The 23,337-nt window shown below is 36.1% G+C and overlaps 11 protein-coding genes and 7 pseudogenes across 18 annotated transcripts, besides 4 other annotated features; 8 read left to right on the top strand and 10 right to left on the bottom strand.

Moving 5' to 3' along the window:
- Window positions 1–19,364: part of a mobile genetic element that runs on past the window's edge.
- TVAGG3_0785380 (uncharacterized protein) lies at window positions 145–300 on the top strand (the record flags this gene model as incomplete). The annotated part of the gene is made up of 1 exon (XM_051246534.1): window positions 145–300. One exon carries the CDS (start codon window positions 145–147, stop codon window positions 298–300), a length of 156 nt encoding a protein of 51 aa, XP_051082009.1.
- Window positions 680–904, top strand: TVAGG3_0785370 (phage tail repeat-like family; the record flags this gene model as incomplete). The annotated part of the gene is made up of 1 exon (XM_051246533.1): window positions 680–904. One exon carries the CDS (start codon window positions 680–682, stop codon window positions 902–904), a length of 225 nt encoding a protein of 74 aa, XP_051082008.1.
- On the top strand, window positions 949–1,890 carry TVAGG3_0785360 (annotated as a pseudogene). The gene has a single exon. A coding segment is annotated over exon 1 (942 nt).
- TVAGG3_0785350 lies at window positions 1,965–3,076 on the top strand (annotated as a pseudogene). The gene has a single exon. A coding segment is annotated over exon 1 (1,112 nt).
- TVAGG3_0785340 lies at window positions 3,528–4,227 on the bottom strand (annotated as a pseudogene). The gene has a single exon. A coding segment is annotated over exon 1 (700 nt).
- Window positions 4,260–4,843, bottom strand: TVAGG3_0785330 (annotated as a pseudogene). The gene has a single exon. A coding segment is annotated over exon 1 (584 nt).
- TVAGG3_0785320 (uncharacterized protein) lies at window positions 4,866–5,150 on the bottom strand (the record flags this gene model as incomplete). The annotated part of the gene is made up of 1 exon (XM_051246532.1): window positions 4,866–5,150. One exon carries the CDS (start codon window positions 5,148–5,150, stop codon window positions 4,866–4,868), a length of 285 nt encoding a protein of 94 aa, XP_051082007.1.
- On the top strand, window positions 6,288–6,563 carry TVAGG3_0785310 (uncharacterized protein; the record flags this gene model as incomplete). The annotated part of the gene is made up of 1 exon (XM_051246531.1): window positions 6,288–6,563. The coding sequence occupies one exon, from the start codon at window positions 6,288–6,290 to the stop codon at window positions 6,561–6,563; it is 276 nt and encodes a 91-aa protein (XP_051082006.1).
- TVAGG3_0785300 lies at window positions 6,592–6,790 on the bottom strand (annotated as a pseudogene). Its single transcript has one exon. A coding segment is annotated over exon 1 (199 nt).
- TVAGG3_0785290 (organellar and viral DNA polymerase type B) lies at window positions 7,255–8,169 on the top strand (the record flags this gene model as incomplete). Its single annotated transcript, XM_051246530.1, has 1 exon — window positions 7,255–8,169. The coding sequence occupies one exon, from the start codon at window positions 7,255–7,257 to the stop codon at window positions 8,167–8,169; it is 915 nt and encodes a 304-aa protein (XP_051082005.1).
- Window positions 8,229–9,107, bottom strand: TVAGG3_0785280 (protein of unknown function, DUF4106 family; the record flags this gene model as incomplete). Its single annotated transcript, XM_051246529.1, has 1 exon — window positions 8,229–9,107. The coding sequence occupies one exon, from the start codon at window positions 9,105–9,107 to the stop codon at window positions 8,229–8,231; it is 879 nt and encodes a 292-aa protein (XP_051082004.1).
- TVAGG3_0785270 (uncharacterized protein) lies at window positions 9,144–9,602 on the top strand (the record flags this gene model as incomplete). The annotated part of the gene is made up of 1 exon (XM_051246528.1): window positions 9,144–9,602. One exon carries the CDS (start codon window positions 9,144–9,146, stop codon window positions 9,600–9,602), a length of 459 nt encoding a protein of 152 aa, XP_051082003.1.
- On the bottom strand, window positions 9,619–9,965 carry TVAGG3_0785260 (annotated as a pseudogene). Its single transcript has one exon. A coding segment is annotated over exon 1 (347 nt).
- On the bottom strand, window positions 10,213–11,167 carry TVAGG3_0785250 (annotated as a pseudogene). Its single transcript has one exon. A coding segment is annotated over exon 1 (955 nt).
- Window positions 13,032–13,370, bottom strand: TVAGG3_0785240 (protein of unknown function, DUF4106 family; the record flags this gene model as incomplete). Its single annotated transcript, XM_051246527.1, has 1 exon — window positions 13,032–13,370. The coding sequence occupies one exon, from the start codon at window positions 13,368–13,370 to the stop codon at window positions 13,032–13,034; it is 339 nt and encodes a 112-aa protein (XP_051082002.1).
- TVAGG3_0785230 (uncharacterized protein) lies at window positions 18,340–18,774 on the top strand (the record flags this gene model as incomplete). Its single annotated transcript, XM_051246526.1, has 1 exon — window positions 18,340–18,774. A coding segment is annotated over one exon (435 nt), but the record flags the coding sequence as incomplete, so codon positions are not given.
- Window positions 19,360–19,933: a mobile genetic element.
- A 337-nt stretch (window positions 19,934–20,270) lies between these two features.
- Window positions 20,271–21,084: a mobile genetic element.
- Window positions 21,085–23,337: part of a mobile genetic element that runs on past the window's edge.
- TVAGG3_0785190 (protein of unknown function, DUF4107 family) lies at window positions 21,751–21,996 on the bottom strand (the record flags this gene model as incomplete). The annotated part of the gene is made up of 1 exon (XM_001297764.2): window positions 21,751–21,996. The coding sequence occupies one exon, from the start codon at window positions 21,994–21,996 to the stop codon at window positions 21,751–21,753; it is 246 nt and encodes an 81-aa protein (XP_001297765.2).
- Window positions 22,504–23,316, bottom strand: TVAGG3_0785180 (uncharacterized protein; the record flags this gene model as incomplete). The annotated part of the gene is made up of 1 exon (XM_051246525.1): window positions 22,504–23,316. A coding segment is annotated over one exon (813 nt), but the record flags the coding sequence as incomplete, so codon positions are not given.

Genomic DNA, 23,337 nt, shown 5'->3' with positions numbered 1-23,337 from the left:
ACTACTATAACCAAGCAGGACACTACATGGACCAAGGTGAAAGATTCTTTAACAGAGGATATAACCATGCACAACAGTGGGTAAACAACAACCAACCGCAACCGCCTCAAACGTGGGGAATGTAAATTTTTTTACTGAGATGAAATGAACAATACAGCATTGAGACAAATGGGCTCAAGATGGATTTGTCGGCTTCCAGCAGTTACACAACCACGTGTTTGTCAAGTTCTTCCTATACCTCAGGAAGTTTTAGACCGACTTAAAAAACCTAAACAACCAGTTGAAAACAAAACAAACTAAAATTTTTACTTGAGATGAAATGACCGAAGAAGTTGAAACGGTAGATTTGACACCACAAAACAAAAAGTTCAGAACCATTGTCAAAACCTGTCAAAAACTTACAGATGAAGAGAAAAATTCAATAATAGAAAGTGCCAGGTCTGGAAATACAAACCCTAACTACAAAGTCACTTTTCATAGAAATGGAACGGCTAGTATCTCAAAAAAGAAACAGACTCTCACAAATAAAATATTGAAGTCTGAAGGAGCTTTCGAGACAACAGATGGAAAAGTTTACTTCACTGACCAACAGTTCATTATAGAACATCTCATTGACTTAGAGTCGAAATATTCTAAACTTTACAACAAACACAAAAAGTTGAAAGGAAAACAAAAACAAATGGCATATGATATTTATGAAGATGTTGACGACACAACTGTTCCTGCAGGTGAGGTAAAGTCAGAGGAACCGAAAAGTGACGAAAAACCGATAGAAGAAGAGAAACCAAAAACTGAAGATAAACCAAAACCAAAGTTTAGTTTCCAAACTAAACCAAGTCAACCTTCATTAGCTGGTATGGGTTGGCGTCAAAGACTTATGGCAGCAGGCGGTTACGTAAAGTAAAGAAAAAACATTTTTTTATTTTTATAAAAATGCCCCCATATAGAATGGATAGAAAATCTGCTAGAAAAAAGCAGAGTTAGAAAGATATGTTGGAAAGTTTCGAAGAATTTTAAATATAGGAAGGGAAGACCCATAAAAGTCTATGACAAACTGGCTGGTCTTCGCTATGAAATGGACTTAGAAACAGCACGCGCACAACTATCCAAACAGATTAGAGAGGTTAGAAGAAGAACGTCTTATGGACATACCTTTCGATGTTACTGAGCCTCAAGTTGAAGACACGACGGCTTTGCCAGATTCTACTGGAAACATGACGAACAATTGCATCCTTTGAGAAGGAAAAAAGGAAAAGGTGAAGACGCACATGCTCCCATGGAAAGAACAAGATATGCATATGAAAAGTATCGTGAAGTTAGAAGTCAAATTACATCTGGTCGAACCTTTACAGTAAACTTTGACGAAGGAAAGAACAAAGAAGGCTTCATGGGGTGTACTTGCTGCCATACAAGACGGAAATAAGAAAGGATACAATCTCAGATTGACCATAACAGATTTGGATGGTCACATTTACTATGCACATGGCAATGTCACAACAGCTGCAACTTCTTGACGCTTTCAAGACTACAAAGAGAGAACAAATGGTTGACTCCGACTCAGACATTTTGAATGCAATTGAAGGAATTGCAAGTGTCAAGTTCGAATGGTACCAACCTAACCCTCAAGCAGTCAGACAACATGCTGGATACTTCCCGTTCATAAATAAGTCTGACATTGACTTGACAAGGTATGGAATTTACAATTCAATTGAAACAATTGTCAATGAACCTTGTATTCTTACATGTCTCAGGAACTCTGGTCTTGTTACAGAGAGAAGATGAAGTATCTTGAGTCATGTGTGAAGACAAGGTACATTCTCAGAGGTCAATTGGCAAAAATTGCACCGTTGGCAAATGTCAATATCCGAGTCAACATACCTACAGCTAAAGGTTCTTCACATGACGACTATGTTGTTGACAAAGACTTACCATGGTTGAAGATTGTAATTGTCCACAACCACTTCATGTTGAACGAAAGTCTTACAAACCCATTGTTCGGAAAAGGCAAGTGCAACATTGTCAGAGCTGTAAACATTCTTTTCGAGAAAGGTTTGTTGGAACCAATTCCAGATGACAAGCTGACAGAAACTTTTGTACCAAAAGACGAAACAAACTTTTCATTGTTAGCAAGACCAAAAGTTGTTCCAGACAAAGTTATAGCACAAAAGAAGTACACTTCCAAAAGGAGTTGGATTGTTCGGATACCAACCTGAACCAGAAGAACTTCCAATGAGGTTGCAAGAACTTCAAGATGCTATAAACAAACTTCCATTGAGACATCCAATTGACGTCAAATTGTATTGGAGAGCATCTGAGTTAGGTCAGAAGGTTTTATATGAAACAGGTTGCTTCGACGATGTTTATGAGATAACAGGAGAAGTTTCTCAGAAGATAAGAGACTCACTTGAATTTCCACGAACTGGACCATTGGTTGCGACAAGTTCGACTCAGAAAAGATATACTATGTCGACCTTAACGCTGCGTACATGAGGTTCGTCCAATATATCCCGACTGGAATTCCAAACGAAGATGGTGAGTTCCCAGGAAGGAACTATACAGTTGGAAAAGTCATACAACAACTGTATGATATTAGGAAAGCTTCAAACCCCAAACTTGCAATGACACTCAAATTGCTTATGAATTCGACATGGGGATATTCCATTAAGAAACCTCAAGAGATGAAGAGTAAACATTATGAGAAGGTCGACAACTTTGTTGAAAGGTTTTCTCCTTTTGTTTTGAAGTACGAATTCACTCAAGGTCAAAGTGGCTTAGTAACCACATTAAAACCTATTGTCGAACATTGGTCTTACCCTCAGTTCGCAAAGGCAGTCCTTGACAACTACAACAAATTCTTCTCCGAAGTCAAATCCAAAGTGAAGGTTTACTATGAGAACATTGACGCACTCATGACGAACGAAGAAGGTATAACAAACTCATTGAAATGGGAATGGTCGGTGAAAAGATGGGTCAATTCAAATTGGACAAAATTTTCACCGAAGTTCATGTCCTCTCCAAGCGTAAGTACTGGGGCATACTTGAAGACGGCACAGAAATAAAACATTGCATGAAAAAAAAATTTTTATTCGAATTTGAATCGGACAGGTCGAGTTACACCATTCTTGGTCTCAAACTCATATATAACCTGTTTGTCTGTATTTTCGTCGACTATGGCACGAGACACGAACATTGACCAAACGGACAAAAAGTGTCATTTCAGATGGTCGCAGCCAATCGCATTCGAGCACTTCGAAGAAGCCTTACGTTCCAAGGGAGAGGGTGTCTGGTGCAAGGCAGAGGTCATGAGACTCTACGAGCAGTACATCCTCAATGCCTGGGAGGACAAATCGTCCTTGGATTGGCAATTCTACCAACTCCTCTGGGACGACCTCCTACGCAACTGGGATGACGAAAGAGTCCAATTCAGGGTCAGGAACTACTTGTCCAAATTCCTTAATTTAAGCTACTTATCAAATAAACACCTAAATTTACTCGGGGTTTCCCCCTAAAATAAAATTTTTTTACTCTTAGAACCACTCGAGGTTCTCCTTACGGTTGTTGAGCTTGTCACCGTCAATGTGTCTGACCTTCGTCTTCTTGTCTGGATTTGGAACCCATTGAATTGCGACAAGCTTGCCCATGGAGATTGAACCGCGATTCCGAAGGTTAAGGTTCAAGTGTCCCAAGTTGTTGAGGACTGGGGTAAGAACCTTGCCTGTCTCCTTGTTGCGGATTTTGTATGGGTAGGGTTGGGAAATTTCGTAACTGTCATCGGCAACAAGGGTTGCCCAAACTTCCTTTCTTCGTGTTTCTCTTCTTCCTCTTCTTCTCTTTCTCTTCTTCGTGTTTCTCTTCTTCCTCGACAATTCCTTCTTCAATTTGGTACTCACGAATTACGGTGTTGGAGGTTCTGTCCTTTCCGAGTACCTTCCAGATGGCGTCTATCTCTTCGAAGAAACGGTAGATGAGTCTGGCAAGGTCTCGGTTCTCTCTCGCGTAAATGCGCAAGGTTTCCGAAATCATTCAGGCTTTCTCATTGGAAGCTTGGTTCATGAGGACATCGGCTTTAAGTCCCTTCATCTCTTCCATAAGACTACTTTGGAGAGTCTTAACGGTGTTTGTCAGATGAGCTTTCAAATTCAAAATTTGAATTTGAACTGGGCGCTTGTCTGGCAACATTGAAAGGACATCTGCCATTGTGTTCGGCTTCGGTGCTTGTTCGGACATCGAAAAAATGAAGTGGTTTGAGAATGACGGTTTTACTTCAAAAAGCTTGTTATGACAGTTATGTCATACAACAAGTTTAAAATAATATCTTGTTCTTCTTCTGAACGTTTGTTGTCTCTTCCGATAAAAGTTTCGAACATGAGAACCAAAAAACGTTTTTTGAGATTGCGGAAGAGTTCAGGCAAACGTTCATATTCTGGATATGTTGGGAGCAGTTCAAAACATCTGAGCTGACTTTCGGACAAAATTGGGACAATGTCAGAAAATTCATCTTTGGTCGGACTGCTTGAAGGTAAGTCCCTTACATGTAAGTAGCTCTGGTAAAGTCTTCTCATTTCTGCTAACTTTTGGAGTATAGCTTCGTAGTTTAGAAGTTTTAATTTTAATTGTCTTATTCCACTCTTGACATCTAAACGGTAACTATCCATGAGGTCAAGAGTAGCTTTGGTAGCTTTAAGTGGAGCTATCTCTTCTTGACTTGTGCAATTTTGGTTGCAATTGTGGTTTGAGCTCCTTCAAGTTCGCCGTCTATGTCGTTCTCAACGTCTTCAACCATAGCTTGAAACTCTTCATCGGTCCATTGAGATTGGTGTGGGACGAATTTAACTTGCTTCATTCAAAAAATGAAAAAAATGTTTTTACTCAAAGCGTGCCATGTATATGGCTATAAGAAACTTACCAGAAGGCTTCTTCTTCACATGAGTCTTTGGCAACTTGAGTGTTGGTGTTGGAGTTGGGTCTGGAATTTCAATTCTCTCTCGAGCGCAACAACAGATGTCAGAATAACATTCCCCACTGTCTTTCTTGCCACCATAAATTGTGTATTGACCGAACTTGCATTTGCAGGAAGACCGGTCAATACAAGGTTCACAGTTGACATATGTGTACACATACCTGTTGAGTACGAGTGTGAGTAAAAACATAAAAAAGTGAAGTTAAAATGAGATGTTTACTGTAAAGGTACGATGTCGCCCTCTGTGTTTATGAAGAACGCCCGACCCGAGAAGTGTAAGAGTCCTCTGAGAATTTGGGCAATTCGTACAGTTGGGTTCTCTCTGTTTGGAAGTAGTATCCAAGGACGCTTGGCAAAGAACTTCAAGAGGACTTCTTTCTTCATCTCTTTTATGTCGTCGAAAGGAGTGTTTTCTGGTATTTGCAGGACAATTCCAGTGTCAATTTCAATTTTAAGCGCACTTCTTCCAGACACCCAGCCTGCAATGGTCTTGTTTGACTTCAGATGGCTCAGGTAGTTCCTAACTAGCTCATTTATCTCTATAAGGTAGATTGCCTCATCTGCTGGGTCTATGTCGGTCATTGTTTCAAGACGAGTCTTTTACTTTTTCAAGACGAGTCTTTTACTTTTTCAAGACGAGTCTTTTACTTTTTCAAGACGAGTCTTTTACTTTTTCAAGACAAGTCTTTTACTTTTTCAAGACAAGTCTTTTACTTTTTCAAGACAAGACCCGTTATTTTTCAAGAAATTTTTTGGTGTAAAGTTCTCAAATTTGAGAACAGTGGTCTTGATTTCAGACGATACCCGTACTTTTTCAAGACAAGTACTTTTAGTCTTTTACTTTTTCAAGACAAGTCTTTTACTTTTTCAAGACAAGTCTTTTACTTTTTCAAGACAAGTCTTTTACTTTTTCAAGACAAGTCTTTTACTTTTTCAAGACAAGTCTTTTATTTTTCAAGACAAGTCTTTTATTGTTTCAAGACAAGTCTTTTATTGTTTCAAGACAATGTCCGACGTACCACCAACCGAGCCCATATCCCAACCAGAGGAACCTAAAGCACCAGCCCCTGCACCTCAGCAACCTCAGTTCCAACAAGTACCTCAGTTCCAACAAGTACCTCCGAATTACTACCAATTTCCAAATTACTACCAAATACCTCCTCAAGGCTTCCCGAACTACCCTCCTCAGCCTATGCCTTACTGCCCTAACCCTTGGATGTTCATGTCAAACCCTCCACCCCAATTCCAATTCCAATCTCAATCCAAGAGAGACCAAGAGTTCGAAGAAGGTCTGAACCGTTTACGCAAAGAGTATGCCACAGCCCCTATGGAAGACGACAGGCTTTCAGTCTCTTCCCTAAGGTCGACCAATTCGACTCGTACCACAGATTCGGTTCGTGACCGTGACGACTACCTCAAGCAGTCTGAGAGACTCTTCATCCTACAACCATTTACAGTTGGAGCTCTCAAGAACATGCGCAATTACGAAGGTCAGACACCAGCTGGAGACCGTAAAACAGACGTACTCGCAAGAGCAGTCCAACTGGTCAAGACAAAGACCGAGATAGTCGACTTCATTCTTGCAGCTTGCCCATACAAGTAAAAAAATAAACAATTACGAGTTAAACTTTTTACTCTTTCTTTTCTGAGTTGTTTAGAGCTGGTTTCTCTTGTAGAAACCTTTCGTACTCTCCATGGTCATGTAATTGCGAATTTGGTACGCAATTCCAGGTTCGTTGTTTTTGAACCTATGTATGTAACGCTTCCATCCTCCTCGGGGAAGTAAGCTGCTAACATCTGACCAAGTTTTCTCGGTGACTCGGAGCTCATAAAAATGTCACTTTTTAAACGTTAAGTTTTTAGTCTTATTTTACCCTTTGTTTACCCTTTGTTTGTCAAGGTAGTATTGGAGTGCAATTTCTCCAAATTCTCTGTGTCGGAGTTCTTCAGCATTTTCCAAGGTGTGCCTGGAGAACTCAAAGAAGTTGTCAAGAAGATACTGCCATGCTGCTCTTCTGAGTTCGTCGGTATTTTGGAAGTGTTGCACCTTCGAGTCTTCGGACATGAAAAAATAACACTTTTTCTATTAAACCGTTTTCTAACATGGTCTAAAACTCTTGAATTTTCATGAATTTTACACCAAAAATATAATTTATGTTAGAATGTTAGATCTAACATGTTTTCTAACACGTTTTCTAACATGGTCTAAAACTCTCGAAAATCATGAATTTTCCCGAAATAAAAAATAAAGTTGGTTTTTTTAAAAAAATATTTTTTATTTTTATTGTAAGAACATGTTAGCAACAACAGCACCAAACTCGTTAGTCATGAACCCAACTTCAATGTTAGTAGAGATGAAAAGCTTCATTCCTTCTTCATATACTTTCGAAACAAAAATCCAGAAGATAAAGCAAGAACTTTTAACAAGTAATTTAGACTGTAGTGCGAAAGATGAAACAAATGAACAGTATCTTTATGAAATGCAGGATATTATTGACCATTTACCTAAACTTCCTGAAATCCAACAACAAAAACTCACTATTCCAGAATTTGACGAAATAGAAGTCAAAGCAACTGACTCAGTAGAAATAAAGAAGTTCATACGAAAGGTAAATTATGAATTCCTTGGTTTTCATTGCAACCATAAGGTTATGGACAAAGATTGCGACATGGTATATAAGAACATCTCTGACCTTTACAAATCCGAAGAATTTAAGACCTACGACAACTTTGTTTCATTAGTTGCAAAATGTGTTTGGGAAATAAGAGATAAAGATAGTAGGGGTAAGGTATGGAACGAACAAATAAGACCCGCTATGTTCGAGATGAAGAAAACCATTGACGCCTTAGTTGTTTTAGCAGGTAAGGTTTCAGAATATAACGCAAAAATGAACCCACAATGTTCTAAATGTAAAGCAGCAATGAGGAAATATAACTACTCCGTCAAAGAGATAGAACGTATGCGAAACGACTATGCAGATTTAAAGAAAGAAGCAGAGAAACCAGCAGAAGATAAAATGGACATGTTGACATTTCTAAACAAAAACTATCCAACAGCTGACGATTTCCTTCTATCTGACGTCAAGAAGAAGTATAAAGAAACTTTCGGTATCGTTAAAACATTCGATGTACTAAAAGAAGAAATTGAAGCCACGAAATTGTTTAGAGTCATGAACCATCGCAACATATACCATGTAAAACGCTTGTAAATAGTTATGTTAGAAAACATGTTAGAAAACATGTTAGATCTAACATTCTAACATAAACATTATTTTTGCTGACTTTTTACAATTTGAACTTTGTTCGCGTAGATGTGAATTCTGAAAGAAGTATGAGGGTCTTGTATGACTTTGTACTTCTCCCATAGTTCATGTCTGTCAAACTTACCTGCCATGGACTCTTTCATAAGTTCCATGAAATCGTCTTCGGACAATCCAGGGAAAAGTATGATGTCAGTAAGTATTCTTTTAACATCCTTACTTAAACTCTTTGCTGTCTGTACACAAATGACAACTGAGATGTTAAAGTGCCTAAGTTTCTTAAGAATTCGACACATGTCTTGTTCTCTGTTCTTTAACAAAGGATGAGAAGCAAAGTCATCTAAGATAAGAAGACACCTATGAGGGTACGTTTTCCAATCGTACGATTGCAATTTCTTCGAAATGTATTCTATCTCTTTCTGTTTGTTTCTGAAGTGTTTCTTCTCTAATATTCTCTGCATTTCCTCATTTGGGTCTTTAAACTTAGAATTTATATACTCATTTATAGCATTATACTTCAAAACTCTTCTTTGGTACTTCTTTATCCAATCTAACAACTCAGTATCCTTTATACATACTAACTTAGACTTCTTTATAATATCTTTGAACGAATTGACGGTTTGGTCAAATTGACCAGAAGTACTACAAATAACAACTAACTCATAGAATGGGTTCTTCTCATCTAGTTCTTGTTGTTGTGCAGCCATTTTAAGATAAGTGAAAGTCTTACCCGACCCAGGTGGTGCGATTAGACCTGTTATACCATTCTGAGCAAATAAGAACTTGTCATGTATAGGCTTTATCTGAGCATTTTCTAACTTCCTCTTGTTCTTCTTCAAAACATTCTCAAATTTCTTGTCAATGTCAGCAAACTTTTTTTCTAACATATTTTTAGAAAAATTAAAATTTTTATCTTTTAGAAAATGTCTAGCGATTTCGCTATCTATATTCGAGACAAGCTTTTTGACTCTAAAACTTCTGTCGACCATAAAATCTTACATAGTGTAAACAAGAAAGGTGAATTTGTTCTAAAGTTCTGTTTCTGGGAATATGACAAGAACCATAAAACATTACAAAGAGCAGTCTTAAAATTTGTCAATGACAGACTTGTTGACAGAGATGACGCCGATTGGAAAGCTGAAGTCCAACAAAAGTTCTTAGAATGCAAAGAAGACACATGCGCTGTTCTTGAAGATGAAATAGAAAACAGAATAGATGAGCTATTAAAGGACAAAGAACTTTTACATAAATATGGTTCTGAGAAGTTTGACATAACTCCACCAGAGAAGAAGAAGAAGAAAGGAAAGAAAGAGAAAAAAGTAGAAGAGAAGAAAGAACCTGAACCTGAACCAGAGCCAGAGAAAAAGAAATTTGACATGTAAAAATAAAATTTTATTTTTAGAACATTTCTGGGTCAATGTCAATGTTCTCTTCCTCTTTAGGAGCAAACACTGGTTTAGACTCTAAAATCTTTTTACCCAATTTACCTTGAACTTCAACTATCTTAGACTCATAATATTCATAGTCGTCTGCTTTCTTTGGTTCATAAGGTATAACAAGTTTGTATGCTTTGCCTTCTTCGAGTTTTGAGAACTTTCTGTCAAAATTTTCTTTGACTGTCAACATACCGTCAATGTCTAAGTCTTCAAATTTCGCACCATTTTTAGTCACAATAGCAAACTTAACTGGTTCGATGTTCCAAACTTTGTCAAATGTAGACTTTTCAAAATGGTAGAAGTAAACATTCAAATAAGCGAATGGGTCTAGTTCTTCTTTGACTTCTGTCATGTACTTATTTACTGAGATGAATTTTGCCATCTTTTCTATCGGATAAAAAAATATTTTTTTAAAATTTACTCAGAAAAATTTTTCTTTGTATATACGCCGTTCTGAACATCTAAAAGATTTTTGACATTTGCCAAGAATGTACGTTTAGAAGCTGCCATATAACCATATTCTTGACAATATTGTTTATACGAATCGTACAATGACCTTTCATCTAAACACTCAAAGTTAGTCTCATCTATAAACAGTTCATATACACTCTTGTTTGCTTCTAACAATGTTTGTCTCTCTTCGGTATATGGAATTTGTCTTGGATTGAACTTTGAAATATCTAATGTCATGAAATATGAGAACAAGTGGTTGTAAAAGTCAGATGTCAAAGTTTCTGCTAAGTCGTCAAAATATTCTGTATCTTGCATATGAGAATCTGACGTTCTGACAACTACATATCTTCTGTCGGAACTTTCTAACTTCATCGGAACAGCATTGTTTGAAACCATAATGAAATTTGCAACATTTTCACAAACTCTTTGGTCTTTATATTTTCTTTCAACAACTCCAACTTTGTCTGTTATAAGACTCTTCAAAGCATCTGAGTTCAAAACTTTTGTTGTATCTATACTTTGAAGTTCGTTACATACTATAAGTTTCATATTCTCTATTGAAGAGTTAAATTTACCGCAGATGTTTTCTAAGTTTGTCATATTCGGTTCGAATAGCCCTCTAACAGTTTGCAAAGATATCTGTAAAGAAAGTGTTCTTACCAGTTCCTTGTTTTCCAATTATAATGAGAGCAGTTTCATTTTTAGCACTTGGATGTTGTAAGATGTTTGCAAACCAACATAAGATATACTCATAGACTCTTTCGTTTCCATTGCATATAATTTCTTTGACATGGTCTAACCAAGCTTCTATAATTTTCTTTCCATTCTACTTGTTCGTATTTATATCCAGTGAAGATAGAATAGAAGTTTGGAGATGGTGTATAGAACTTTATACCACGAACTGAAAAATCTTCTAACTTTGACAATAAGATATCCCAAGCATCTAACATCTTCATGCCAACTTGTACGACTTTTATTTTCTTAAGTTTCTGTCTACATTCTTGTTCTGAAACTATTGTTGCTCTTGGTTTGTTAAAGACAACATCCCATTCTTTCATGACATAACATTCTGGGCAGAGTCGACATAAATGACTAAACGTTTCAAATTCTCGACTGCTTTGTTATAGTCTCGAAATGGACACATATTTCTGAATGCTTGGAAGTCATAAAAATCTGAAACATCTATTCTGTACATTTTTATAAAATAAAAAAAAAATTTTTTTTATTCTTGACTTTGTTGTTGCATTTGTTGTTCTTTGAGCTATTTGTTGTTGAAGTTGTTCTTGTAATACAATACTTTCACCAGTTGCATCTTCCAATTCGAAACTTTCTGCCGTCATTGACAAATACATAGGACATAAAAGTTTTACAGGAACAAAGTTTGCGTCAACTAAGGTTAAGTTTATTTGCAAAGTGTTTGAGTTTCACTAAAGCTGAAAACTCTGCATTCGAATGAACAATAGGCAAACCAGCAGAGAAAGTGTTGTTTATACGCATGAGTATCTTTTGGTCATAGTAGTTTCTGTCGACATTCGAATAGCACTTTGAACCTAAGTTTGAAACAATATATAAAATAGGTGTACTTAAAGTCAATGGAATAGACAAACCTTGTATGACACCTTTTCCTGTTATAGGAAACTGTTGGTAGTAAAAACCAGATATAAGTTTTGTATTATAGCTCATATCGTTTATAGTAAACTCAGTCGGACATCCAAACATAATGAAACCTGCTCTAGTTGCAGCACATGTTACATCCGTCCTTAAAGTATTAAATAAGTCAACAAAACCTGTTGGTGGTATATCTGAGTAAGTATCTTCAAAGAAGTATTTTTTACCATTCACAACAACAAAGTCTTCTGGTGTCAAAAGAGCAAAACAGGCTTTAGTCGTCATCGTGTTTAAGGTCAGTTTACAATATCGTCCTTGAGGACTTTGTAAGTTTGTTGTTATAGAATTATATGACTCAGGGTTTTTAGTCGTAATAGTATAAACCACTATGTCTTCTGCCATTTACTTAGCAACTAAATTTTAATGAAATGTTGTGGTCGTCAAATATTTTTATGACGTCTGGGAAACTATATTTTAAGTTCAACGTTTCACCTCCTTTCATAACGTATATCTTGTCAATGACATTATATGAAACACCACAGCAAGCAATGTCGGGTTCTATTTCTTTGATGTTTATATCGTCTGCCTCTGTCAAAAGTTTCAATAGTTCTTTCAAAACTTCATGAGGTGCGATGACATATGAGTTCACTTTTACAGGGTTGTGTTCGACCAAGTTTAACATTATACCCAAAGCTTGACAAATCTTCTCCTGAGTTTTAAGTTTGTCTTTAAGTTGTTGGTAGTCGTTTCGAATATCTGCAACAGAACTTAAGTCTCTGCTAACTTCAGGTATGTTGGTTGTTCTTTTACAGGAACTATTGTTATACCATCTTCGTCTTCGTATGGTTTCCCCACTTCAACATCTCTTTCTTTGACATTGACAACAACACTTTGACTGTTTGTTTGAGTTGGTGAATTTAACTTCACATCTGCCACCGCCATTAAACCTTTTGAAACACTCACGCTTCTATTTTTCGGAAATGACATTTTACTTAGAATAAAAAGATGGACGTATTTGAGTATCTCTTCGAATTGAAGCAGAACAAAGTTTACACACACAAACAATACAAATACATTGACAGAATAGTTCTTTATACAAACAATGGAAAATGTTATAGAATAGCAGTCTTTGCTGAACCAAAATATTTTCATAAAGCAAAGAAAGTTGGTATAACCGAGATGGTGAAAGTTCTTGAAGCAGACAAAAATATAACAAAACTGACGATATTTCTAAAGGTAAGTTTATAATACAATATTATGTCAAAACTGGCGTACTGTCAATATTTGACGGAGAGAAGTCAGTTCAAGAACAACTTACTGACCTGCTGCCAAAATCTGCTCGATGGAAGCTGTCGTTATGCCAATCTGAGGAGCCCCAGCAGGTTTCATCGAACGAATCTTCAAAAGAGCATCTTCCGTGAAAAGTGCTATTGGTTTTGTAAACTTCTTTGCTTTCAATTCATCTGGACCGTCTCTGTCACCAGTATATTGTATTTGAACTGTACCAACAGTTGAAATACCACCCATAAAGTCTTCTGAGTCAGCAAATGGAATGCCAAGCCAAAAGTTTGAACGGTCTCCATTTGTATATTGAGTTTTTTGAGCTCCTGTATGAGTCCATACTTTCACATATGGCATAATAGAACTTTGCATTTCAGGGTTAATGGTTGTTGTGAAGTTGTTGTTAAAGTTCATAGCATCTAATGTCAAGTTGTATGACCTCATATCCTCAACTGTAGAATATTCTTCTCTTGGATAATATTTGCCATCTATGTTTATATGTATTTAATACCAGGGTTGTAGAAACAAGAATAGTCATTTATAGTTCGTCTGAACAGTACAAACATAGTATCTGCATGTTTCATTGCAGTTGTTAAAGCAATATCTGTTCTTGCACCTGGGTCAGCACTTTGGTTTCCAACTTCACCTGCAAAGTCTTTGACAGATATTTGGTGTATAGGGAACATAAGTGGAACTGCAATATATTTGGCAGCTAAAGCATTTGAAATATCTGGGTCCAACATATAGACTGCAAGTCTGCTTTCTATTCTCTTGCATTCAAATTTTTCGCATGTGAACTTAACTGGGTCCCAAGCAGTTCCAGCAGCATTGAAATAATAGTTTACTTCAGTGTTGAAGTTTGAGAAACCAAAGTCTAAGTCAACTTTGTCTTTGCAAAAGTCACAGAACTTGGCTCCACCAGTTCCAGCTACAGTAATAGTGAATGGGTCTTGTGTTGGTGCAATGACTAAGTTATTTTGCTTGGAGTAAGTTCAATAGAAATTTTCCTGCCCAGTTTGGCAAGTATCTTAAAAACCTGAAGATGAGGAAAGATGACAAAGGAACTCTAAGTTTCAGTTTTACTTTAGTGACAGCATTTCCATCTGAACCAGAAAGGTTAACATAAACTCCTGGAACGTTAGGGTCAAGTCTTCTTATTTTCTCAATAGTTGCATACTGGTCTGTTTGTTCTCTAGCTTGTGGTTGTACTGAGTTTTAAAGCGAACCATTCATAGTTTGCCCATGTTACTGTTTGAACTAAGTCAGAGTTAGAATATATCTTATATCCCATGAAAACTTCTGGAGCATATTGGTATCCGACATAGAAAATTCCATTGCAACCTTTCTTGTCAGACAACTTGGCAGAAGGTTTTATTTCAATGTCTTGTTCCACGTATAAGAAAGAGTTGTCAATAGAATATAATATGAAACCTGTCGCAAGCAATATCTACTGTTGTTGAAGAACCTTCTCCAAACTCACCTACGTTTTCCATAAGAAACAGCAGTTGTATATTCGTAAGTTCCAGGAACTATTTCTGACCTTCTAATGGCATTGTCGCATTCGTTATACATTCGGAAACATTTCCATTCATGGCATCCAAAACTGTTGGCGTTATATTCTGAGCGGCGTACATTTCATATGAGTAAAATATAGAATAGTTGGGATTTATATGTCATAATAGAACCCACTCCGACCAAGCTTTACTTTCTTCCTGACTGAGTTTTTAACTCTTCTTTTTCCTTCATTGCCCTCTGCTTGAAGTTGTTGCATCTTTGCATTATGTTCATCTAGTATGTTGCAAATTCCCATGTCCTTTTTGCCTTTTGGCTCTGGTCGCCCATCTCAGGTAACCTATATCCTAGAAAGAGTTTGTCATAGTCTGTATTTGAGTCTTCGCGTATTGTTTGCATGACTCTTTCCTGAGTTTCCGTTCAAGCTCTTCAAACAGAGCTTGTCCATATGGAATAAGCTCGTTTCCAAATATATGTTTTTGTAGCCATTCTGGTTTTCTTTCCATGTTACCAACTATATCTTTTGTGAATGGGAAAGCTTCTACCAATCTTTCAGTCTTGCGGTCGTTTATTTCTGTAGTTGGTTTTATTTTGTCAAGGAACATGTTTTTCAATACTAACATTTCATCTGGTACTGTCCATTTGAGTTTTCTTAAATATTCATCCCTTCCAGTTCATTGTCTGCAAAGTAAGTTTTTATGACATTTTGTAAACTTTCGTTTGCAAGGTCATGTACAATAGGTTCTCTTCCTTCGCTGTCCATAACTTTCTTTCTAAACTCTTCACCAAAATACCATCTCTATGGTTCTGTGTAGTTCTTTGAGATAAATGTTCTAGAACGTCAGGTGTTATATTTCCATCAGCCATGTTCATTTCATACTGGTTCAAAATATCTGCATCTTTCATATCTTTCAATGGCATTAAAGCCGCGCTGAAAATACCAGCTAATCTGGTTCACCATTCACTTCCATTGCGTCTACAACTTCTTGAATTGAGGTTGTAAGTTTATGAACCACCTATCCGGATTAGCTTTATGACCCCATCTCATTGTAGTTCCATCGTCTGCAGAAACAAAAGTAGGTTTGTTTCCATCTTGGTTAGGTTCTGAATGAACTTTAAACAATGTTTCATTTCTATATGTTTTCTTGAAATTTAACCTTTTATCTTCACCGAGTTCATCCGAAGATTGAACGTTAAATGCTCGTAAGTAAAAAGGGTTGTTTTTTGTGTACATTTTTTTTCAGTTCTTCCATTCTATGCCTGAATATTTTCATCTGGTGCTGGAGTCTTTTGTATGTCGGCGAACATTTTTCGATATTCTCTCTATATGTCAGCCGAATTTTTTTCTAGACTCTTGGAAAGATTCCATATTCTCCGCATACACTTGTTGAGGTCAAGATTTTTCGGCTGTTCCAAATCTTCATCTGGTTCTGTGAAGTTAGTTTCCAAAGGAGGGACTTGTTCGTTTCCTTCAGGCTTCTTCTAGCTGTTGTTGCTGAAACTAATTTCTTCCATGTCTGGTTGTATCTGAACTTCCTTCCTGTGGAGTTTCTGTACCTCATCTGCTGGCATTTCATATATTCCGAGACCGTTTTCAACAATTTCCTATCTACGTCATCCGCATTCATAAGCTTTTGTTCTTTCGTTTCCGTCTCTATTTTTTACGCGTTTCATGACGAAGTTGAATTGTCATTTAGCTCTGACATCAAATATCTCGGAGTAAATTCATCCATGTCATTTGGATGATATGCTATTAAATCATATCCTCTTAGCGAGCTGTGTATTTTCCAGGTTTGAGATTATATCCGTTTTGGTGCTGAGCCATAAAGCTAAATAGGTTCGGGTCAGTATTTCCATCCTTGAACTTTCCAATAGCTTCTTTATATCTGTCACTAAAGTCCAACAGTATCTGGGAAACCACACTCTTCTTTAAGCATTTTTAAGAATTCTTGGTTTCCTTGTTCTCTACTTTTTTATGTCCTTGCTCTGTTTGTGGTTGTTGTTTGTGCAGGGTTTTTTTGAACGTTGGTTGCTGTGCTGGTTGTTGTGTTGGTTGTTGTGCTGGTTGTGGAGGTGGTTGTTGTGTGCTGGTTGTTGTGTTGGTTGTTGTGTTGGTTGTTGTGTTGGTTTTTGGTGCATGCCTGTGTCTGTGTCCATGTGACGATGTAAATGTTCTAGGTAGTCCTGGTGCAGGTGCTTCTCTTGGAGGGTTTGGTGGTATATAAGTTCCACCAGCTGGCACATATGTTCCATCTGCAGCATAATGTCCTACCTGACTTTTCGTTCTTAAGAAAGCATTTACTAGGTCTGTTTTGGTCTGTTGTAACTCTTTTTCTTGACTTTTCACAACAGTTGCTCTAACGGCGTCATAGGCACTTTGAACTGCCTGTCTCGTTGCTGCATCTGTTATTTTCGTCATATTTTGTGCTACTTCTCTTAACTCTTTGTCGAAACCTTCAGACTTCAGTTTCTTTCCAGATGAGAAGTCGTTCACTTGTTTCACCTTACTATGAAGAGCTTCGAAGGCGTTCTTAAAGTCAGCATTCGTTAAAGCTTCATTTGAACTGTCTTCATCCGCTTGTATTTTTGTCCTTATTGACCCTATAAGTTGGGCTGCTTTGGCGTTGGCTTGGGCATCTAACCAGTCATTATTAGCTTTTATATATTCTGCGCTTTTCATTGCCTTTTGCATAGCCGCGTCGTTATTTTTACTTTCTTGTGCTAAGTTTTCATACTGTACGGTTTGGTTTTGCAACTGTAAAAGTTTTTCTGCCTTTACATTTGCTTCAACTTCTTTTTTATACTCATCGCTATCCATATATGTCTTCAGGGCTTTTTGTTTTTATCTCTTCATCTTTCAGTATTTTATATTGAGTAGTATGGTTTTTCAAATTTATGACATCTTGTTCCATTTTTGCTACTTCTGCTGCTTTTTCTGACACTTTTTTTGCATATTCCTCTGTACTTAGTTCTTTCAGTTGTTCTTCTTTCTTCTTTTTCTCTACGTTTAACTCATTTAGTTTCTTTGTGTGTCTGTCATATTCTAGTTTCTTTTCGTTTTCACTTATTTGCTTCTGTATGTCTATGTTTGACTTTTTGACATCTGTTATTTGATTTTTGAGTGAACTCAAATTCATTTGACTTTGAGGGTTATAGCTGTTCCGTCTGCAGCTCCACCATAGCCTGCCATTTTCGCTAAAAGTGCCGCTCTTAAACCTCCACTCTGTGCACCAACAACTCGGTTTAAAAGCATAGGATTGCTTGACATTTGTTGCAACATAGTGGGGTCATTCAGCATTTGTTGTTGCAACTGTTGTTGTGGTGTCAGTTTTACTATTGGATGTTTCAATGCTCTCTTCCTCTTACGTATATTCTTACGTAGCTTACGTGGCATTTTAAGTGAAGTTAAAAAGCGGTTTTTGACAGATGTTTATATGACACTTTTTGTTCAGCACAAAAAACTACTCGGTCAAAGTGTTGTCGGTTTTGTAAAATAACCGTCCTATCTTGTTTTAAAAGGGGAAAGGCTTCTCAAAGTATACTTCCTTGGAACGCCTGTAACTTTTCCTGTAGCGACGATAGACCCTTACTTGTCCGGACAAAGTTATACTATTTTGAGTGCTCTACAAAAAAGTCAACGGCGACGACTCTCAAAAACCGTTGTGTAAAAAGTTTTACCGTTGGACAAAAAAGTATGTATAGAAAACAAAAAACGTTTATAGTTCATTCAATATTTGAGATGGAACGGTTTGCCAACGGAGACTTTTCAATAAAATAAAAAAATAGAGGGGGTTACCGTTGACGAAAACGGTTTATTTTAAACTTTTCTATGAGTAGTCCGAAAAAAACAGTTTATTTTTGTCTAATGGAAGCCAACATTAACAATTCTCAACCGCTAACCAAAGCCAAAGCCCCACAACCTCCAAGAACCGGCACAGCGGTTAGAATAACCACCAAAAAGTCTAACAGCGAATTAAGAGAAATTCTTCAACAAATTTGCTCTAAATATCTCAAAGACGCCGAAGAAAATACACAACCAGACGCTACATACAATACTCAGTTCTGTGAAGTTCTGAACAAAGCAATTGCTAGTTCAATTGAACTTACTAAGACAATTCCAAGTCCAATTGAGCTTAGCGATGTCTTAGTTCAGTATTTTCCAACATTTACTAAGCTTATAATGTTGAGAACTTTATACCAAGTTCGTCAAAATCTTCCTCGTAACATCCAACGGTCATTCGACAAGACAATTGCCGAATTCCAAGTCTTTAGTTACGGATATGACCAAGATGAATACGTTGACGAGTTCGGAGACAACTGTACAAAATGGTTTGAATGCTATACGACAACACAATTTGAATTCGACTTTCTCGAATTCAACGCAGCAACCATTTATATCATTGCTCTTTACCTTTCCGAACAACAACAAGACCTCGCAGATGGAGATGTTGTTACTGTCGTCATGGAAACTCCTGAACAATTCGGAAAAAAGAAGTCTCTAATTGCCAAATTTGTTCCAGGACATCAGCTTTTCCAACGCACAGAAGTCTTCTGTATTCCTGGAACTAAGTTCTTTGTCAAGAGCGAACTCAAACAAAGATATAATGTGTCATTCAATTACACATTATATAATGTTTTCGACCCAGAAGAAGACTTCTTCCCAGAAGCAATGGAAGAGGAAGAAGAAGAGAAACACGAAGAAGAGAAACACGAAGAGTCCTCCGAATTCACACCAGAAGACTAACAATTTTCCGAATAAAAACCTCATTTTATACTAAACATCTTCGGGGCTAGAAGGGGCGCAGCCCCTGGAAGCCCCACTACCTTTTTTTTTTTTTTTTTTTTTTTTATTTTGGCTGCGTTAAAAATCAAAGAATTGATGTTTTTGTCAAAAATCTTTTAGAAGAAGTTGCACCCAATTACTTTTATCGTATTAAAAACGATTTACTTCAAACAGGTTTTATTCCTTCAATTAGAATTCGCGAGCCTCGATTGACAGATTATAAAACAAAATTGAAAAGAGAAGTTCAATCACGTTTATACCAAGTATTAAATTTTGTTCAGAATCAAGAAGCCAATTTGAATCCATTAAGATTTTTATTGGAAAATGCTGAAGAAAAACTTTCTCAAATAAATGAGAAGATACAAAATTCAATTACATATTTAAGATCGTTTGAAATTCCAAATGAATTGTTAGATACGTATATGTTAGAAATTAATGAATTTTGTTATAATTCTCCAGATTATATTTTAGAACATTTCGAAGAATTTTTAGAGGATTTCAAAGAAAAGAATAATTTAATAGACTAAAAAATTTATTATTTTTATTTATTGTGAATTTTAAATTGTCACTTTTTAAGTGTTACTCCCTATTGAAAGTGTCACTTTTTGGGTGTCACTTTTTCAGAAATTCTTATATACTCGCTCCGGATACGCAGTTAGGAAGTTTCATATGTTTGTTATTCTCTAAATTTTAGAATGATTCTATTTACATCTTGACAACCAAGGAGCAAATATGCGACAAATCATCATCTCATAATTTTTGATAACTCAATGCGAAAATCTCTTCTTTACAATTAACTTCTACTTTGTATTAAACATTTTTAAGTGCTCCAAACATTTTGATAAGCGTGCGGATATTTATTGTTTCTATAAACAATCATATGTGATAAGGATGTCAATTTGGAAGAAAAGTGCGAAAATTCCTAAAATGCTAAAAAATGAATTTTCCAAACGTATTTTTTATCTCATTTTTTTGATGAGATTGGGACAAAGTTGCAATTCGGCACTTTTTGTAAAAAAAGGGGTCATACTCATAATGAATAGAGACTTATAGCCAAGTCTTGATATCATGCAGGGATAATATACATTGATAAGCAATTATATTTTATAGTAGTAGTATTCAGAAATTCTTACAATTTACAATACAATTTTCAAAAATGGATAAAGACTAATAGCCAAGTCTTGATATCATGCAGGGATAATATACATTGATAAGCAATTATATTTTATAGTAGTAGTATTCAGAAATTCTTACAATTTACAATACAATTTTCAAAAATGGATAAAGACTAATAGCCAAGTCTTGATATCATGCAGGGAGACTCTCTACAAATACAAAAATTGATTATCATAAGGAAATACAAATTTATCAATTTTCATGTGAAAATTACATAAATTTGTTCTCCAATAAATAGCAATAATACTTTGAATGTTATATTAAGTAATATAGCTTCAGGTAAATAAGCTTACACTTCAAAAATATACTGTTTATTCATTAATTTTAAAAAAAGTCCAAATTATCTAATCTTGCTTACTCTTCCTTTCAACTTCTTTGTGCCAAATTTAATATTGCCTTCAAAGATGGAATAAGGACATTAGGTTCAATCCATCGGCTTTCGACAATTTCCAAAATGTGTTGAATTAATTTCAAACATTCATCGTGTTTTGAAGCTCTTTGCTCAACAATCTGATTACCTGCCCTTGTAAGAATTCTTACTGCTCTTTCTTCATTCAAAACATTAGCGACTTGAACCTTAATAATCGCATTTGGAATCACAACAGTGATGAGAGTAGTTAGTATGGTTATGTTGGGTATTGTGGCACTGCGTTCCACCTTACCCAATACTTGTGAATTTGACACTTTACGAAACCGTTAACGTATATTTTACAACACAAACGACAACACTAACTTAACCTTAAATATTTACAAAACCACCACCCACTTCACTTCACTAACGAACTCACTAATGTAAAAATAAACGTTCTCACTATCGTTCTCACTAACAACTTCACTAATGTTCTCATAAATTTTCCTCAATATCTTCATCATCAGTGTTAACCCTATTGTAGTCATACTTGAAGCCATAAACTTTCTCTAACTTCTTAACGTACAATTTACATAACTTACCTTCGTCATCGTATGGTTTAATGATATAACTATTTCTATCTTTATAAACAGTCAATGAAAAGTCAACTGGTCTCGGATGTATTTGAAAGAACATGTTATGCTCAGGAAGGAAGAATAAATGTTTAAATGTATGTTTGTTATACTGTGGAATTCGAATGAGTTGCTTTTGTTCTGTCATTTACATCCAAATAAAAATTTTCAGTAAACTTAAAAATAAAATAAAAAATTAATGATATCACCACCCTCACACGTATGAAAACATCCATTTAAATTTAGGTGAAGTGGTGAAATCTCACCTCTTTTTTCACCTCTTTTTTCACCCACTTGAATTCATTGCTTTATAACTCTCTTCCTTGGTTTCTTTTTAGTTGCTTTCTTCACGTCTGTCTCCAACTTGACTGTCTTTCTTCTTCGTCCGTAATGATACCAGTTACTTCCACCAGTCAATGGGTCAAATGGTCTTTCGTAAGGGTTTCCATACATTCCATAGGGACCATACGGAAGAACTACTGGTGGAGAAGAAACATTTTCTTTAGTTCCATCGACTCTATTTAAATGCATTGTTTCACCTTTCATCTGGTCATTAAAGTCTTTTGCATGTTTTGCAAACTCATCGTCCTTTCCTAAAGCATTTTCTGACTCAGTCGCAACCAAATTGGATGCTTTATTTATGAGCCCTATTTTATTTAATCTTAACTTCTTTGCAACCCAGCCTCCAATCTTTCCTTTATTTGCATCTAATGTCTTCGAAACTCTTCCTCCACTCATTTTATTTACTGCGTCATAAGCCCCAAGTGCTTTTGCTCCAAATGCTAATGCTTTTGTTCCCATTGCGCCTAAAGCTGTCCAAGCTACCATTTACACCATATTAAAATCATCTCTCTTCAATATTATCTCATAAAAGTTCTCTTTACTGGAGAAAGTCAATGAAACATAAACATTCTCATGGACTTCGTCCTCGCCGCGTTGCGGCTTCATAAACTTCTTTCTTATCTCATCTATACGCTTCAAAATGTCTGAACAATTGCTAACATCTTCTACAACAGTTATTTCATCATGAATGACCTTCAAGAACAAGCTCATTTAATATGCTATTAAAATCATCTCAATAATGAGTCCATCCTTTCCGTCTTTGGGTAGCACAACATCTTTCATTGAAGAAGGTTCAACAAGTCTTATATTAAACTTACTGACAAAGTTTGTTATACTATAATGCTTCGGCGGCGAATACATATAGTTTGAAAGACATAATATAGATTCTTCAGCAAATTCACTTATACTGGATTTTATAACAATGTTCTCACGAGACCAAATACCACCAATTGACAATCTTGTAAGCAATCCTGCTGAACCTTCTACTGTAAACGTCGATGGTAACATTCCACGAAGGTCATCTATTGACATCGTTGAGTCACTGAATTTAAATATTTTCTTAAAGCAATCGTCATTATCTAACCATGCAATAGCTTTGAAGTTTTCATTCGAATATACATCTGCTTCATTAAATGTAAAACCTGACTTCTTTGCAGAGACGACTTTAAAATCTATTGCATTTGTTTCAAAATTATATACTATGGTAACTTCTGAAGGTAATGGATGTCCTTCCGCAGTCAGTTGTTCTCTCACTACCGTTTGAAGCTTTGTGTTAAAAACTTTCATGTCATCTCCTGTGTCTAGGTTCACATACACAGCAACAGGAAAACTATCTTGCTTCTTTGTCTCATCATTATACCTCAAAACATTAAAGTTCTTCAATAATATTGTTCTTCCTGCTGGAATACTTCGAACCTGTCTGATTTCAATAGCTTTCTCACCTCCTACATACTCTACCCAGTGTCTTGGATATTCATAAGTATACTGACTTTCTTGAATTTTGGTTGGTTTCATCATAACATGTTCATAGTATATCTTTATACT

The sequence above is a fragment of the Trichomonas vaginalis genome, chromosome VI (genome assembly GCF_026262505.1).
Source record: "Trichomonas vaginalis G3 chromosome VI, whole genome shotgun sequence".
NCBI classification, from domain to species: domain Eukaryota; phylum Parabasalia; order Trichomonadida; family Trichomonadidae; genus Trichomonas; species Trichomonas vaginalis.
This window is presented reverse-complemented; position numbering and strand designations above follow the sequence as displayed.